The sequence below is a fragment of the Spea bombifrons genome, chromosome 3 (assembly GCF_027358695.1).
Source record: "Spea bombifrons isolate aSpeBom1 chromosome 3, aSpeBom1.2.pri, whole genome shotgun sequence".
Classification (NCBI taxonomy): Eukaryota; Metazoa; Chordata; class Amphibia; order Anura; family Pelobatidae; genus Spea; species Spea bombifrons.
In genome coordinates this window covers 85,604,324-85,624,372 of record NC_071089.1, presented here as the reverse complement: position 1 = coordinate 85,624,372, position 20,049 = coordinate 85,604,324, and the positions used below count along the sequence as shown (strand labels likewise).

Here is a 20,049-nt window from a genome sequence, read left to right as displayed (position 1 = left end):
TTTTCTGTGTGTTTACCATGCTTACCTGTGCTGTTGCGTGTCATGTAGTGTGCCCCGTGTGCAAAAAAAACCATGAAAAGTTTGGTTAAAAATGCAATGAAATTTAACATTACGGCTCCCTTTGCCAGGGATTGGTGACCAACTGGTTGCATGATAAATTGTGAAACAACCTGGGTTGTCTTCTCTCCAAAAATCTTTTGAAGGGTTATTTTGAGCTGGGGGCTGCTAAACAGCGTCTGTCTTCCCGTTCTGCCGCGGTGCACGCTTCACAGCTGAGCGTGAAAAGCCGGCACCGCGATGGAGCCACGGAGAGTGAGGGGCGCTGAGCGGTTGCTGAAAACGTCACGAGCGACCGCTCGGCACCCCTGCCCGGGTCTTAAATTAAAACATCGGGGTTTTTTTTGTTTGTTTTAACTTTATTTAACATCCTCCATGTTAAATAAAGTAAAAAAAAAACTTTATTTAACATGGAGGATGTTAAATAAAGTTAAACAAAACAAAAAACCTGATGTTTTAATTAAAGTCCCGGGCAGGCGCCCCCGTTGCCATGGTGCCCTGTGCAGCCGCACAGGTCGCACACCCCTAAGGCCGGCCCTGGGCATGTTGCATTTTGTGCGCTATAACTTCCAAAACTCCTACAAATTGCAAATTGAAGACACTCACATTAATATATTTTGTGGCATTGAGCTTGTTAGGAGGTCATTTTAAATAATGTACATTATTTTAATTCATAATTAAATTCATAATAAATGATGAATTATACATCTAAAAATGGTATCAAAAGAAAGCTGTATCTATCCTTAAAAATACAATATATAATTTGTGTGAGTCGCCAAAAATTAAGGAAACAGTGTATTAATGCTGAGAAAGTCTCAGGTTTTTGGGCACAAAACACCCTTGGTAAGGAAGGGGTTAATTGTGACCCTCTAAAGATGGTTGGCTACAAGTCATCACTACTTTCCCTCCCCTACATATTTACCCACAGCAAAGGAGAAGGGTGGGTCCAGTAATAGTTATTTGCCATAACCTTAGCACAGACTCTCATACAGGAATCAGACTGCCTCCTAACTAGGATTTGTTAACTAATCTGCCCCATTTATGGTCAGAGACACATTTGTATAAATATTATCAGTTTTCACAAGATTGATGGCAGGGAGAAGCAGAAGTTTTTTCTTTCTTTCTTTTTTCTTTTTTTTTTTTTTTTTTAAGTAAATTGCTATCTTCTTCTCCTTAGCTGACTCACACCAGCATCTTTACTTAAGTAAAGAGGTTAGCAAAGAAACCACCAGTAAGGAGTGATGTGAGTTGTGTTCCCCAGCAGCAGAGACTTAAGTCAGCAGTCTGAATGGCTGAACTTCAGTGAAAAGCTGTGAAACCTCCACATATTGACACATCCCCCTTTGCTGATTCATTGATCTACATGGTTTAAATAGTGGGAGGGCAGCAATCCCTTCCCAGATTAGTGGAAGCTGGACACAGGATCACATCAGCATCTGTGCAGGACTGTGTAACACAACCAGGGTAGGTAACATCTGGATTTTATTCCCCACAATTTCTTCTGAATTGTACAGTTAAGGTGTGTATAAAATAACAAGAATAAGAGACTGTGATTGATTTCAATTAGAGAGTTCATTCTCTAACAACTACATTTGACTTTTGAAAGCTGTACAACCATCCTTTACCATTTAGTGTAACTCTATCTATTGACACTGTATTTCTGTATTGTTCTATGAGGACTCTTGGGGCATTGCTTCTTCCTCTATTGTTAGAGTAGATCAGATTGGGAAACTTCAGTGTTTTTTTTTCTTTCATTCATTCTTCCTCCTGCATCTCAAATTATTTCATTCTGTCTCTCTCTGACTCCCCTTGATACTACCTAACAGTATCTTCATCATAATCACCTCTTCTATTCTCTCTTTCACCATTTCTGTTACATAGCTGTAAATGTAGCTGTTTCCAAACTATCGTATAATGATAAGCACCCAATAAATTTCATGTTTTTTTTTGTTTTCCAAGTTTAGCTTTAAATGTATTGTTCCTATAAAACTTTTGTAACTAAGAGCAGTATTCGCAACTTAATTCCTAACCCTCCCTGGAAATACTTGTTTCATCAAATTTTGCTCATTCATATTTTTGGCTGGAAATGCTTGTCACGTGATGCACACAGTTTTACACTATGAAACCTAAATAGGAAATGTAAAATTGTCTAAGTGGAACAAAATCTTTAATACTGAGCTTTGACCTGCAAGTCCTACAGTAGTTCCATTATTGTGTCCCCATACTCTAGCAGCACTGGACTTATCCTTTTGATTTTATCTTTGCACATCACGCCTGCTGGTGCCTGAGATATATTTTGCTCAACTCACTTTAAAATAGGGAAAAAATTCAGTTGTCTCACTGTAATGTAACACATCCCAAAGGATTGTTTGCGCACCCATTTACAAGCCAAAAACATTCCATAAGCCAAATGTATGTGTAAGTGCAGCGATTTCAGATAAATTAAAGGCCATTTGTTGGATGACGTTATTGTTGGAAGGACTACAAAAAAAAAGAACAATGTTGGAAACATGTTTAAGGCAGGAAATCCTTCTACAAGTAGAGTCTTGGCTACTCTAAGACATATCACATCTGTGCATAGGTGGGGCATGAAAATTGGGCTTTGTTTATTAAAATGCAGCCATGCTTTTGTGTTTTGTATTTCCTTATTATTACTTGTTTTTTTTCAGTATAGCACCATCGTATTCCATAGTGTTGTACAATGGGTAGACAGAACATAACAAGTAGTATGTAACATAACAATCTGACTTACAGAAACAGGTGAGGAGGGCCCTGCTATTATTATATATATATATATATATATATTCTATTATATATTAACTAGTATCAGCAACTATTTTCAATTCAATAAGTAAAATTAACCCTTTAAAATTTTAGGATTAGGTATTTGCAGTAAATAAATAGGAACTATTGCTACAGTTAGTAGCAGAGCAAACTGCAACAGCATTGTACGGAAACAATTTTAAAAAGAATTGTAGACATGTAGAAACATTCACATAGTAAAAGTGCAGGGCACTAATGGCTATGGATGCCCATTATGATGACTGACAGTTTTTCATTGGATTACGTTTACTTTTTTTTTGTGTATATTTAACATCAGTATCTAATCTACCTTCTGCTCCTCCATACAGATTATGGAGTTTACATAATGATTTACTTGTTGGATACTAGTCATCACTTCTGTACAGTATTTACATACAGTTAAACACAGCCGTCTTTGTATAGCATGTTTCCTGCGTACAACCCACGTCGCTGTATGTGTGCGTAATGTACTTTGTATATAAGGAGATATTTATACGTTTTCAAGCAGGAGCAGCTAATCTAGGTACAGCTCTTATTTAGAATGGGAAAGAAATGTTCACAAGTTATTCTGCTTCGTCTCAGTCCTTTTAATGTGTAGTTTTCCTGCCAGAATACTGGAATGTCTCAGACTAATCTTGGTTGGGAAAAGGGACAAGTCCGTGCTATATAGGAGGGAACACATGAGTAATTGAGATTTGTACAGTAATAATACAAACAAAAACACCCATAATTAGGTCTGGACTCAATATGACTAAGTAGCCCTGGTACTTTAAAGTTGGTGGCCAGCAAATGACGTATATATGGTCACATGTTACGTTTATAAACCCTGGCAGCATGCTGCCGCGCATGCCCAGCCACTGTAATTCCCAATCTGCCGTGGTAGTATGGGTAAAGATCCAGCCCTACTGGCCACCGTGTGTTTCTGTTTGCCAGATGGCCAGTCCAGGCCTGCCCAGAATTAAAGACAAAGGCTAATCGCCCCTTGTTCACCATCAAATGTTAACGTGAACAGAACATGCAACAAAGACAAAATTAGAATATAACTTTTGGAAAGTGTTGTCCAATGACTCTCAATGTTTTTGTTTGACCCTTGTCTAAAATGTTTAATATGGTCTGGCTACTCGGGCAAATACCCCTGTAAATGCTTAGCCCTGAGTTGTTACAATGCAGCTCATTCTGCTTTTGGAGTACAGATGCCTTTGCCAAGGACTTATAGTATTAAGAATTTAGGATTTCCAAATAAAGCATTTCCATGGCATTAGCTAACCCGAAACACTCGATGTGTTATAAGTGCCTCTAGAAGTCCACAACGCAATATGAAACTTTGGAGTGGGGGTGTAGTTCTCTAGATGACAGAGATGGTGGCACTTTAGTCTTCCTTCAGTAATGTGGCTAGAATTTTGTGTGTGAGCGGTGTTTTAGCAGACTGCTACGGGGATTGGGTAGTATGAGCGCGTATAATCATTTTGCTCTAGCCTTTTTGTGCTCTAGCATCGTAACTTCTGGCTGGAAAGATTTCTCGAGCAGCGTTAGGAAGTAACTGTAACTGGACCCTTAGGATGGGAGGGCATATGAGGATAAGAGGCGGCTGCCGCTTGGATTTCTACATTTTGATACATTCACATCTTCATGAGAGTTCACAGCAAGGAACAAAACAGAGCACTTGTAATAATACATAATATAGTGCCTAAAATGTGTTTCAAAACAAATAAAAAACAAAGTACACATATAAGTGAATACGTACATACATGCATACATACTTTACTTACTTCTCCCATTTCAGCTTTGTGTCTTTATCCGCAAATGGTCAGAATCCACTTTTGGACCCCACTATATTATACTTTACCTATACATAATGATATAAATGCCATGCTATAAAGCCAAATACATAATGACCACTGCCTCACAAGGTCAGATTCAAGCTCAATGTGCCGTAGGTTCACTTTTCTCAATGTTTAATTTTGCTGGATCTCTTTATATCCAACTTCTATTTCCTAGACTCTGGGAGTGTTTGTTTTTTTGAGTAATTCATAATTTTGGATCAAGAGTAGGAAGGTTAGGTAGACTTGATGGACTTAGGTCTTTTTTCAACCTTACTTACTATGTAACAGTATGTAAAATCATTAAACTTTTACCATGCTTTGTATAGTGCTGCTGGCCAATAGAAAATGTCCCAGAATGTCCCCAGATAGACAAACCACCAAGAAGCATTATTATTGAAAATATACTGTACCTTTAAGTTCTTAATGACATCCAGAAGTATGCCAATAATTCCAGTATTAGCAAATGCCTAGGATGGGAGATTTAGTTCTCACATGTTTTATTAAAAACAGGAGGCATTTTTCCGCCTGGCTGGTTGCTGCTGGAAAGAGATTGAATTAAGACGTTGGGGTTGTGCTTGGCAGTCACCCCTTGCCTTTATTCAAAGCAGATATGTTAGTAGTCTGGTGTCAGAGGTTCTTTTGCTACAGTCTTATGACCTTTTCTGTAAGTATCTAAAAACAAGCACCCCCAACAATTAACGTGAGACATAACCTAATCCGTAGCTATATATATACACACACACACACACACACACACACACACACACACACACACACACGAGTTTTTGGTGCAAAGTTGATAGAATGTGCGTGCCAATTGGAGTATCCCACTGGTTGTTATAGCGATAAAACCACTTTCCAGACTTTGTGCCAGATTCCCTTTTTACATAACCCCTGCGGTCTCACATATTGATAGGGCTGGTACTGGATGAAAAGTGCCTCCTACTACCCTTTTAAACTAACGCAATATAAAAAGAGGATTTCAGCAAACTATGTACATTTAGTACAGCTAATCCTAATCAAGTTCCACACGCTGGTTCTTCTGACTTCTGTTTATGTCTTAAATGAATATGGACGGATGTGTTAGATAAAATTGGAAGATGGAGCTAAATCAGCACATGGTTTTAATCTGAACTGCCTAAATTTATCAATCTCATCTTGACTTGTTTTACAAGGTTTTATACAATAGAAACATTAGAACTACATGGTACTAGTGTACTCCAAGTGTGTTAAAAACAGAACTGCTGTAAGATACAGCAGGGAGATAATATCCTCCTTCCTCTCATATTTAATAAAAACTAAGATTGAGAAAAATGCATTTTTAGTTTTTATTTCCTTTTATTTGCCAACCTGCCCCCAGATATGCTTTATACCCCCTTATAAGCTACTCTGCCCCACAGAAATGCCTTATACCCTCCTAAATGCCACTCTGCCCCCAAATATGCTGTATACCCTTTATATGCCCCTGCCCCAGAAATGCCTTATACATCCTATATGCCACTGCCTCCCTGATATACCACCCTGCCTCCCAGATATGCATTATAGACCTCTATATACCACTTTGCTTCCGTGATATTCTTTTTAACCCCTATATGCCACTCTGCTTCCCTGATATTCCTTTTAACCCCTATATGCCACTCTGCTTCCCTGATATTCCTTTTAACCCCATATATGCCACTATATACGCTGCACTGAAGACTCAATGCGAAAGGCCTTCCTTTTTCATATTAGAAAGCACAACGTCAACACGGACAGCATACAGAGATCATGATAAGATGTCACATAGGTAACCGCTAATAACCGATACAAGAGCTGACCTAAACTTTAAAGATCAAGAGAATAACCTTAAGAGTAGAAATCACTGCAAGAAAGATGGTGGAATAACCTGAAAACAAGTATAAAAACCTGCACATACACTATATGACCAAAAAGTATGTGGATATCCGACCAAGACACCTATATGAGTTTGTTGGGGATACCATCTCATAACCATAGTGAACATAACAGCTTCCACTCTTCTGGGAAGGCTTTCCACTAGATTTTGTAGTTTCTGTGGGAATTTTTGCTTATTCCTCCAGTAGAGCATTTGTGAGATCAGGCACTGATGTTAGCCAAGAAGGTCTGGCCCCCAATCTCTGTACCAGTTCATCCCAAAGGTGTTTGATGGGGTTGAGGTCACGGCTCTGTGCGGCCAGTCAACTTCTTCAACAACAAACTCATCCAGCTCCCGACACACAGTGCTTGCGCTGATGTTTCCAGAGGCCATTTGGAACTCTATAGTAAGTGATGCTGCAGAGGACAGGCAATTTTTATGCCCTACACACTTCAGCACTCACTTCTTGAGTGTTTATGGATTACATTCCTCATCTCTCTGTCTGAAGATTTGTGACACCATTTTTATTACATGTTGTCAATTTAATAAAATTAAGATTATGGGTGAGCAGTATATAGATTGTTGTGGATTTATTTATTTTAAAAGCTGGGTGATAATGTGTATTAACGGCTATTAATAGTACTGGGTAATAAGGATGTTTGTATTGTTCCATGTGTGATCACGAGTATGTGTGTTTGTTATTTAGTGGGAAATAGAGGGAAGGTAATAAATACCCAGTTATGGATTGAGGTGGTATAGTTATGCACATAGGTATAGTATGTACAGGTGGAAGACTATGGTCTGTATACTGATCACACCAATAGAGAAACATCCCATATAGTCATTACGGAGGAGTAAAGAATGACCCCTCTAACCCTGTGATGAAGCCCCCCCCATGTCTTGTAGGGCCCCAAGGATTCTTAGTATACAAGCGAGTCCTTTGATGCTGCAACTGACATTGACTGCTAATGATTTCAGTGACTGATACAAGACATTGTCGAGGGCAAAATTATCCATTTAAGTAGAATAAGAAGTCACCCATTTATATTTAGACTTCACCCTAGTGCTGCTGAACTCAAAGGGTTTCAAAGATAATAGAACTGACTATTGTAATGATAATAAGAGAAAAATGTAATACATTAAAATAAATACATTTTTGGTCATTTTTGTTTATTAATAGAACAATTTGGTTTGGGGACAGGATAATGCGGGGGGGGGGGGGTCAGGGAAGAATCTATGAGGTTCAACTTTTCCCAGATCTTCAAAGGAAATTTACTCCACTTCACAAACGCAAATGCAGATGAATGTTGCCTTGCATCTCCGTGGCTTGAACAGTCTCCTGAAGAAACTGGATATTTTCTCCTTTGTTGTCACTCTGGCTGGAGGATTTTCGGCTTGTAAGCTCATATCCAGGCTCAGCTCTGACACCGTCAGCATATGTATGTCGCCATCTCGATCGTATAGAGGCGCTGGATGTATCACGGCAAAGGAATCCATCTCCAGACTCAGCTCTGAAATGGTCTCCATGTGAATGTCGCCATCTCGATCGTATAGAGGCGTTGGATGTATCATGGCAAATGAATGCATCTCCAAACTCAGGTCTGACACGGTCTCCATGTGAATGTTGCCATCCCGATCGTATAGGGGGGTTGGAGGCATCTCTGGAAATAAATTCACCTCCAGGCTCAGTTCTGACAGAGACGTCATGTGTATATCACCATCCCGATCATACAGAGGCAGATGAGGAGGCTCGTTGACAAATTCTCCTTCAGCCATTGTTGATCGCGATTTGTTGATACCAAAATACTCAGAATACAGCAACCAGTCCAACTGATAGCAAGTCAACTGAATGTACCGTGCCTGGCATGCACTGCCTGTTATGCTGCAGTAACTATGATGTCATAAAACCTGACAAGAAGTCTCCAAAACAACGCAATGTATCCAAAGTCTACCTTTAAACTCAGTAATAAAAATGCATCCTTTCCATGTTAAAAAAGGAAATTGTAGCAAAGCTCTTATGTAATTTCAGCAAAGGCTAATTCATTAAATGATACAGTTTAATGCACATTCTAAACCAGGGGTTTAACTGAAATATATATATGAGTGAATTTAATATATATCATGATGTACATTTAACTGTTCATTCATTCAATCAATCATTTAATGAATGATCAAATATAACATAGGATTTTTGTTTATATATCATGAAATGTAACTACCTACTTCTTTTTTGTCTTTTTTTGCATTAAATATATTGAAGATAAAGACATTATAAGATGACCCCCCCCAAAATTTGAAAATGTAGGAAAAAAGAAAAAACCTGGCTATAACTACCCTATAAGAAAAACGTTTTACTAGTAAATATGAATTCACCCCCCCATGTCTTGTAGGGCCCCAAGGATTCTTAGTATACAAGCGAGTCCTTTGATGCTGCAACTGACATTGACTGCTAATGATTTCAGTGACTGATACAAGACATTGTCGAGGGCAAAATTATCCATTTAAGTAGAATAAGAAGTCACGAGTTCATTTATATTTAGACTTCACCCTATTGCTGCTGAACTCAATGGTGTAAAAGATAATAGAACAAACTACTTTAATGATAGACGGTAAGAGAAAAATTTAATACATTAAAATAAATCAATTTTTGTTTATTAATAGAACAACTTGGTTTGGGGACAGGATAATGCGGGGGGGGGGTTTCAGGGAAAAATCTACGAGGTTCAACTTTTCCCAGATCTTCAAAGGAAATTTACTCCACTTCACAAACGCAAATGCAGATGAATTTTGCCTTGCATCTCCGTGGCTTGAACAGTCTCCTGAAGAAACTGGCTATTTTCTCCTTTGTTGTCACTCTGGCTGGAGGCTTTTCGGCTTGTAAGCTCACATCCAGGCTCAGCTCTGACAGGGTCAGCATATGTATGTCGCCATCTCGATCGTATAGAGGCGTTGGATGTATCACGGCAAAGGAATCCATCTCCAGACTCAGTTCTGAAATGGTCTCCATGTGAATGTCGCCATCTCGATCGTATAGAGGCGTTGGAGGAGTTGGAGGGATCACGGCAAATGAATGCATCTCCAAACTCAGGTCTGACATGGTCTCCATGTGAATGTTGCCATCCCGATCGTATAGAGGCGTTGGATGTATCATGGCAAATGAATGCATCTCCAAACTCAGGTCTGACACGGTCTCCATGTGAATGTTGCCATCCCGATCGTATAGGGGCGTTGGAGGCATCTCTGGAAATAAATTCACCTCCAGGCTCAGTTCTGACAGAGACGTCATGTGTATATCACCATCCCGATCATACAGAGGCAGATGAGGAGGCTCGTTGACAAATTCTCCTTCAGCCATTGTTGATCGCGATTTGTTGATACCAAAATACTCAGAATACAGCAACCAGTCCAACTGATAGCAAGTCAACTGAATGTACCGTGCCTGGCATGCACTACCTGTTATGCTGCAGTATCTATGATGTCATAACGCCTTACAACTGACAAGAATTCTCCAAAACAACGCAATGTATCCAAAGTCTACCTTACAACTCAGTAATAAAAATGCATCCTTTACATGTTAAAAAAGGAAATTGTAGCAAAGCTCTTATGTAATATCAGCAAAGGCTAATTCATTAAATGATACAGTTTAATGCACATTCTAAACCAGGGGTTTAACTAAAATATATATGTGTGCATTTAATATATATCATGATGTACATTTAACTGTTCATTCATTCAGCCATTTAATGAAAGATCAAATATAACATAGGATTTTTGTTTATATATCATGAAATGTAACTACCTACTTCTTTTTTGTCTTTTTTGCATTAAATATATTAAAGTTAAAGGCATTATAAGATGACCCCCCCAAAATTTTAATATTAAATTAGGAAAAAAGAAAAAAGCTTGAATATAAGACTACCCTATAAAGAAAAAAGTTTTACTAGTAAATATTCACATGTAAACTCATTTTTCATATTTAATAAAAACTATGATTGAGAAAAATGCATTTTTTGTTTTGATTTCCTTTTATTTGCCAACCTGCCTCCAGTTACATACATAGTAAATATATAGAAATGCAAAGTTATGCATTATGGTAAAAATAATAAAAATGCAACCTATTCTTTAAATGGAATATCCTTGGGGGAAACTACCAATGAGAAGGACATAGGAATAACGGTTGACAACAGACTTGACAACAGTGCGCAATGCCAGCAATCAGCTGCGAGGGCCAATAAGGTTTTGGCATGCATAAAAAGAGGTATTGATTCAAGGGAGGAGGATATCATCTTGCCTCTTTACAGGTCATTGGTAAGACCTCACCTTGAATACGCGGTACAATTCTGGGCACCGGTCCTTAAAAAGGACATTTTGGAATTAGAAAAAGTGCAAAGGAGGGCTACAAAATTAATAAGGGGATTGGGAGATACTAGTTATGAAGAGAGACTAAAAAAGTTAAAATTATATACGCTAGAAAAACGGCGTCTCAGAGGGGATATGATAACATTATATAAATATATACAGGGCCAATATAAAGAGCTCTTCAGTGACCTGTTCATTAACAGAAATATAGAAAGAACAAGAGGTCACCCTCTGAGACTGGAAGAGCAGAGATTTCATAGACGACAAAGGAAGGGATTCTTTACAGTGAGGACAATAAAATGGAGTTCACTTCCAAGAGAGGTGGTCTTATCCAATACATTAGATGCCTTCAAAAGGGGCCTCAATATTTTCTTAGAAAGGCATGACATACAGGGATATAAATAGAATAACATTAATATTTTAGAGCTTCTTGATCCAAGGAGAAATCCGATTGCCTCTTGGAGTCAAGAAGGAATTTTTTTCCCCTGATGGCAGAATTCAAAGTAGCTTAATTAGGGTTTTTTGGATCAAGAAGGTTAGGTAGAAGGGCTGAACTTGATGGACTTAGGTCTTTTTTCAACCTTATGAACTGTGTATACAATGACCTGAACTTTAGCGAAAGATCACATTGTGAATAAAATGTAATACACACTTATGAAGACACTGTTTAAGCCCAATCTACTATAATAAAATATAGATGGACCAATATAAGAAGCCCAGTAAAAAGTTATATCTATCAAAAGAATAATGCATATTTTCTGAGCAGGGCTGGATGGGGATGACTAAGCTGCCCTGACACCCATCCAGCTGGATACACGTGGTTGCATGTTATGTTTTTATACGTTTGTGGTGTATGACAATGCGTATTGAGTTGGCAGCGGCACACATCAGGACCCAACCTGCCGCTCCAGCAGTATGAGTAAGAGTGTGGCGCATCAGCCACCGGCAATTACCTGGTATGTCAGCCATGAGAAGTTGCTTACTCAAACATGATCACTTTCACCAATGAATCGCCGAAATGTAACCAGCAATGTATTCTACAGGTTTCCCAGCAACTTACAGTATAGATAAAAAAAAATTAAAGTTTTTTACCTTACACTTTGTATTTCATTGTATAGCCTTTAGTGGACCGGTAGGGATCTGAGCATTCCAACCTTTGCATCCTTTTTATGTTTTATATGTGAAAATTACTAATATAAATATATACTCCATGTAAAAAAAAGTTACTTGAATAATTAAAAAAAAAATACAATTTAAGTAAAATTAGATTCCTTGAGATCCATAACATGTAAAAAAATTTTTTAAAAAAAGCTTGCTAGAGTAAAAGCTATTATTTATTTTACTTTTCCAAGAAAGGCCCAGTTATTTCCCTGATGCAAATTTTGGCATCTATATTTGGCAAATACCATATGGATCCACTATACCTACAGAAAAGTTCATTTCACTTTTTATTATTAAAATTATGGAACAGAAATAGGACAGATTTAACCCTTGTGGTTCAAAAATGTTCCTTTTTATTTTACTTTGTCTGAAACCTTAGCTTTGACCCACCACGTCAACGAATATCCGATCACATCTGCACTAGAGATTAGAAAATTAAATTGTTTTTCGTAAAAAAAAACAATAGTGAGAAGTGATTTTTTTAAATTAAGCTATTCTCCCACGTGAAAGCAGCTATATTAATTATTCAACACTTAGTTTCAGCCTTTAAATCGACATGTACTTGGATTAAACAGAACAAATATAGAACCCAAAGAAAAAAAGTGTCCCTTTAGAGGTTCTGTTTCATTATGGTAAGGCCAGCCTTACTGCACTATAAAAACTGTTGCTTTAAGGAACAGCTCCCACAACCCATTTATGACAGAGCTAGGTTTTCTGTTTTTCTGGCCCAATCATTCACCTTGTCCCTAATTTTTACTTTATCTATGTGATCATCACATGCCTGATCTTTATCTGCCAATACTGCCTGATGGAACGCTTAAGGACTTCTAATATACCCAGGCTTAACTTTTGCCAGTGCTACTAATTCATCAAATGTATCCAGCTCCAAACTCTCTGTTTGCAGTTTTTCTACCATGAAGTTGTTTTTAATGGTTATTATTATTATTATTTTTTAAAAGATTTAGAATGCAGTTACATTGTTCTAATTTTTTTTTTTTTTTTTTTTTTTTACTTTCTAGCAACCATGAAGTGGAAATTTCACCTTATCGGAATTTTCTATATCCTGCCTTTAATTTCTGGCCAATGCCCACAAGAATGCAGATGTCCTAGACCTGGACAAGTAGACTGCTCCGGATCCGATATCTTAGAATTTCCTAGTTCTATTCCATCAAATATTAGAAGTCTACAGATAATGAATACTGAAGTTACTGAGCTTCATGATGGTGTTTTAGAAAACATGACCGCACTGTTAATTCTGAGGATTGAAAAAAATGAACTGGCAACTCTAGGAGCCAAAGCATTCTCCAACCTGATTTCTCTTCGTTATCTTAGTTTGGCCAACAACAGACTGCAAGAGTTAACTGATGGCTTATTCAAAGACCTGACCAAACTAGAGACTCTTATTTTGTCAAATAACCAAATTAACCAACTTCCCTCCATGTTGTTTGCTCCTCTAATAAACATAAAAGAACTTCAAATATTAGGAAATGAACTGAGATCTATACCTGATGGTGCTTTTGATCAGATGAATGGGCTTACCAAACTGAATTTAGCCAAAAACTATCTTGAACATCTGCCCCCCAAAATTCTGGATAAAGTTACTAAACTTCAAACCCTTAGGCTGTATGAAAATCAACTCGTTGATATTCCTGAAGGATTGTTGAATAAACTCAATAGTCTTCAGGAAGTTGCATTACACAGCAACCAAATCAGAGAACTGTCAGCAAATACATTTTCCAACAACCCAAATTTACAGAAAGTCTTCTTATCAAATAACAAGCTTTCCTCATTGCCCCAGGGTTTATTGGTGAACCTGCCTGAGCTATCCAAGCTAACATTGCATGGAAATGAAATAAAGGAGATTACAAAGGGGGTCTTTGGGCCACTGCCAAAGTTAAAGGAGCTGTGGCTATATGATAACCAGCTTGAAGTACTTGGAGATAATGCATTTGCAAACCTAACTAACACTCAGCTGCTTATTATAAGCAAAAATCAGATCCACACTATCTCCAGAGATGCTTTCAATGGGTTAGATGAGCTTCTGGAGCTTTCACTTCACACAAATGCCTTAACTACTTTGGATCAATATATCTTCTGGAGATTACCCAAGTTACAAAATATTTCCCTCCACAGCAATAAAATAGAAAGCCTCCCGGCAGGCCTGTTTAGAGGTATGGACACTTTGATGACTGTACAGTTACAAAATAACTCCCTACAGAATCTACCAAAAGGTATATTTGATTCTTTGATACACCTAAATGAAGTCAAACTAAACAACAACCCATGGAAGTGTGACCTTGATCTCTTACCCCTCGCAAACTGGATTTCCCAAAATAAGCACAAAGTTGGAAACCACAGTCAGCTTGTGTGTACCAACTCACCTTTGAAGGACATGCCTATTTCGGAATTAAATGAGCAGGATGTAGAACTTCTGACATTAACCTCACTTCCAGATGTGGTCCATTTCACACATAAAACTGAAAGTTCTACTGATAAAGTTCTGTTGACCTCAAAAACACCAAACATAGAGGATGCAACCTTTATGGACACCACACCAAATATGATTTCAAGTAACACTGCAAAAGTAATACCAACAAGCATGCTTCCCGATTATGATGATGAAGAAGAAGAGGAACGTGGGGGAAACAAGTTAGTAGGGGTCGTGATTGCCATAATAGTTTTGGTTTGCATCGCCCTGATTTGCACAGTCATCGCTTGTATAGTATACAACAGAAGGAAGAAAAACCATGTCGTACTTATGAGAATGAAACAACAGAATGAGGCATAAACTGATGGACCACCTCTGTTGTGGAATGAATATAATATGGACCAGACTCAAACTATTGTGGCCCACAGTCTACTAGTGTTGAAATGAGGGAACAAACTTGCAATATGTTCTAAAGGTTACAAACCGGTCAAGTTTTACAAAACTCTCACAATTCACTATGTTGTTGTAAAAGCAAAGGATGACACTGTTTTCATTCTAATGATCTGCACAATTATTCAGGTTTAAACCTTTAAATAGAGTGTATGTGCCTTAGTTTGGGTAAATACTATGTATGTATACAGAATGGCTTTATATAACATTTTGAGCGAATATCTAAAATACAGATTGGCTAATATGCTGACCAGTCATATTATTTATCTATACCATGTGCCAGTAGGATTTGGCATAGATTATGAGAAATTGCTTAATTTAGTGCCCTAAAGACAGTATTTGCTTCTTTACCATATAAACCTAATACCAAGATATATGTTGCTTACCATTGCTACAGATTTTATTTTTGGATGTATCCCTATACTGGCGTTCTATCGATCGGTACTTCCTTGGCACTCAGAGGATTGTTGTTTTTATTATACATTATACTTAAGCGTCCATAAGCCAGTGAATTGGAATCATGTATTAATAAGCACATATTTAATTCAAACCAAACAATGATGTGTCTGTAGGTTAAAGAAAGGTTATACAGGGTTATATCTGAGACAGTGATCTACAGAAGCAATATATTCAGGATTAACTATGCAAGTTGTGATTTGGATGTTTTTGAAATGTACTTTTAAATTTTTTTTTTTTATATGTTCCCTTGTGGTTAGTTTTTTGGCATTAAACATAGCCATAGAATATTTGAAGTATGTCTTACGAGTTTTCTAAAACCACAAGATACATGTGAGGTTTTGTACGGTTGTTGTAAAAGATGAATATGCAGCGCCATCTGTAAGCAGATGTCACATGTGGTTCTAGAAAGTCTCTGTATACAGTACATTAACATGGTATACTTTGCATCGTATAGAACTTGTTAGTACATACGATTAGAGAAGTGTTTTAAATGATGTCGTTTTTTTCCTTGAATCTTCGGTTGAAAGTCAAATTTTGGAAATAATGGTCTTTTCTTATCACATGGAAATATACAACATTGTACTTAACAACAACATTATGATGCAAACAGATACAGAGAAATGCACTGTAGACAGAACAGTAATATGGCCTGTGGGGGTAGGATTGCCACTTGCCCAGATTTTTATGCAAAGTCTGGGCCAGTGGCGATGGTAGTCCACATTTTGCAGTATGGGGGGTATTGGGCAGCCACACTTGACAGGATCCTGGAACACATGTGAAGGGAAGGACAGTCATCACAGAGTGATGTGCATGTACTGTAGATTTGAAGGCGGAAGAGGTGACCGGCTGTCTTGACAGTGCAACTTACGTGGAAATGGGGTAACTGACACTGCCTGGAGAACTATAGCCTACAGTATGGTTTGCAGGTATAATTACATCATTGTGTGTTCCAAAAGTCCTCAATGTCTGCCAGTTAAAGGTTTTTCATTTTCTTTCTATTCTATATCTTATTGTTTCTTTTTTTTTCACTTTCTCTCTTTTATTCTTTGTCTCTCTTGTTCCTTTCTCTCTATGAAACCAAACATCTTAGCTGTCATCGGTTAAAGAGCACCCATTGTCACGCTCTGACCATACCCCCAGGCAAAACCTCTCAATAAGTGCCCAGGAGATGGCTCGACAATAAGCAGCAATCCCAGTTGAGGGGGTCTAGGGGTATCAGGTAGCAGGATCCTGATTCCACATACCCCCCCCACACACCCTTTGCTCAAAATGCATTTTTACTTATTAGCTTTTATGTAGTTAGAAGGAATCCTATTATCTTATCCCTGGTGTTAATGAAACATGTTGAAGTTTATTCTTCATTTACTATATACTGATAAGAAGATATTGTACTTATACTTGGAGAGGGGGCGACTGTCTGTAAATAATGTCATGTTTTTATGATCCAACAAGAATGTTTTGCTTTGTTGTTTTTTTTGTATATAGAACGCCTTCTATTTTTTGAAACTTAGTCTGCACTCCACAAATCATCCCAACACATACTGTATGCTATCCCTACCAATTTAATAATTTACTGGAATGGGATTGTGAACTACCTATAGCTGAACATATGTCTGTCTATAAAAGTAACTCTCTGACAGACCTAAAGTCACAGCTTTTAGCCGGCTTCATCTATTTAAACTACTTGTAACCTGTACTTTTTGTTTAAGTGTTTTGGAGATAATTAAAGGCAAGGAACCGTTTTACCTCATGGAAGCTGAAAATCTGTATCAAAGGTGGCAGAACTAGATTGCCAATGAATTTCCTGTCTTGATGTTATCTCAATATACAAAGGCAGCCAGACCAGGGAAAGACAGCAGTTTAACACAATAAGATAAATAAAAGGGTTAAATGTCTTTAAATGCCATTACTTTGTTTACTGAACTGTAGTTTTTTCCCCTTTAGAAACTCGATGGCGTCACATCTGTAGATAATCCTACATATCGATGGTTTCATCCTTTTAATTAGGAAACGTTGCAGGCCATAAATCGTTTGTCCTACGGTATATCTTTTGCTTAAATTTCCTTGACAAAAAGATGGCATATGGTTGGTCTAGAACATGCCAAGGTTCAATAGCATGAGATATCTTTTCAAATTGCCTCCATGTATCACTGTTACAACATATTTTCACAGACAAACGCAAATGTATTTTTTCTACTGAATAATAAATGGAGTTTTTCTATGTGTGTGTTCACTTTTTAGAAGTTACTTTTTCCGGTGCGTAGTGACATGTCCTGGCCTTGGCAGACTAGGCCTAGGAGGCAGGTCCATGGAGGAGGCAGAGCTTTGATCTCCTCAAGCGGCCCATTTACGCTCTGAAGGCTGCGCCAGCTCAGCACATTGTGATTGAGGGCACTGCATAGATTTAAGATACGAAGACATCATTTCCCAGCGCCCTGTGTGCTGACCGAGGAGGGGGCCTGGGGTGGCATGAAAAGTAAATTTGTCACTGCCTGTGTTAAGGTGAAGGTTTTCCAGCCACCACCTGGTGAGTGCCGTCATATGCTATGAAAGCATATTAAAGGCTTGCATCATCTTAAAATGCATCCTACGGAAGCCGTGCGGCTTGGCACAGTCTCCATACTGTAAATGGGCCATTTAAGTCGATCAGAGATCTTCTTTGTAACTGGGCCGTTATGCGGCGACACAGTGGGACGGCAGAAATTTCTTGGCCGAGGCGAGAATACGTCGCTGGTGAGAGTCACAATAAGTCCAGGTATGGTTTCTCTGGTATAATATGCATTCCCAGGTACACCATCATGCATTGTTATGTGATGTTAATAGGTCTAACACACTCTGTGGCAGTTTATTAAGAATAATCTGTCACATGGTTTCTTACAAAGTGTAACATATTAGTAGTTTTTGTGTTCTGTTGAGTGATATTAAACTATTTTGTTGCCACAGCCTCTGCAACTATAACTATGTGTTATATTATTGTAACGTTGTTTTCCCCGTCAATAGAGTTGTCAGATTTCGTAAAGTAATTACTTGGTGGATATCAAGTCCCTTATGTTACAACACTTGCATCCTTCTGAACAAACATATAAAAAATACTTTTCACACTCATAACAGTATTGTAAACAATAGAAGCACAAATTGAATTTGTTTACTTGTACATTCTGTGCATACACCTCCTATCAACTTACTAACCTCTGTGTAAACTCTGTGGAACTCCAGCTGTAGTTTTAGGCAGAGAAACAGATAAGTCACATTATAAGTAGAAAAGTTGAACAGTGTCCTAAGCAACCTCCTCAACAAAAATGCATATTCCTTAGTACTTTGTAAGTACTTTCATTCTTCACTGCCACTTTCAATTCTGTCACTGATTCAATTCTCACTGATGGTACCAGGGCTAGAGAGACCATCAGCTGCTGCTCCTGGGTCTTCACCTTTACCATTTCAGTAATTGTCATGGGAATAAATTATTAAGATGTCACGTGATGTGCCAGAGGTTCTCTCTTTTAAAATTGATAATATTTCTGTCATCACACAGTCTATCATATTGGTATGATCAGATGCCACATAAATGAACATCATCTACCAGAAAATGTAGACCTAATAGTTGCTTGCAAAAAGATTGCCACAGTCTTCTCAGAACCATTAGCACCATTAAACAGACCATCATCAGGCCTCTCATCAATAAGTGTTGATACCCAGTGGATTTTGAGGCTCTAAAGTGATTCTTTGTAACCACCTAGCTAGAAATTGCTCAGATAAACACCCATTTCTAATACAGAGAAACTATGCCTGTAAGTTGTTCTGGTTCGTTGCTGGCTTCATTCCAAAGTACTGCAAATTTCTGTGTAAAACCCAATACAATGAATAGCATACATTTTAGTATTTAGTTTGATTCTGACCTAGGGGGATTAACCACAAACATCCTATATTTAATGCATTCTCTAGTATGTTAAGAAACTAAACCATGGCAGTTTTGTCATCATATTATTCTGAAGGTTAATCATATAAAAACACCAAAGCAGCTTTTAAGACATTTTCCAAATTCTATGCCCACAACCCAGGAGTATCTTCTTTTGTGTTACATTAAAAAAAAACATATAAATGTGGCAACATTTTACATGATTAAAGAATTATTTGCTATAGAGCTTTAACGTTAACAAACATTTTTGTTAACTTTGTTAATTTTAACAAACTTTGTTTCAAGCAGTTGTCTGGGAAGATAGTGAAGAAGAGTGAGTGAGAAAAAATAAATACATTTGATTTCAAATAAAAAAGCCCTACCGAAAGGGCAGAAAACAAAATTTTGCATGGACCAAAAACAAAACGAAAAATGTGTCCAAATCATTTTTGGTCCATGTGCACATTTGCAGGTTTGGTCAAACACCACTTCTTCCACCCAGGGACTAAACACTGACTAGAGATGGGAAATAAGTTCTGATTTCCAGGATCTCCAGGATAAATCCAGAGCTTTCCCAGGTATGCCCATATACTGGATGACATTTAAGAACTTTGCAATATGTGTAAAAAAAACAGGGAAGTGAAAGCTCTCCACCCTCTGTTATGAAAGTATGCAGAATATTCTAGCAGTCTGAATAGCTTGTTTCCCTGAAATACACTTGAAATGTACTGTTCCACTTGCA

At 37.8% G+C, this 20,049-nt stretch overlaps 1 protein-coding gene across 1 annotated transcript in view; it reads left to right on the top strand.

Moving 5' to 3' along the window:
* Positions 1 to 1,325: 1,325 nt before the first annotated feature.
* LOC128484063 (uncharacterized) overlaps positions 1,326 to 20,049 on the top strand; it is a 35,141-nt gene continuing 16,417 nt past the window's right edge. The window contains exons 1-2 of the mRNA XM_053460381.1: positions 1,326 to 1,521; positions 13,095 to 14,857. Of these exons, the coding sequence (XP_053316356.1) occupies positions 13,100 to 14,857 (1,758 nt within the window). The 5' untranslated portion in view covers positions 1,326 to 1,521; positions 13,095 to 13,099. The remainder of the gene's footprint in view (positions 1,522 to 13,094; positions 14,858 to 20,049) is intronic.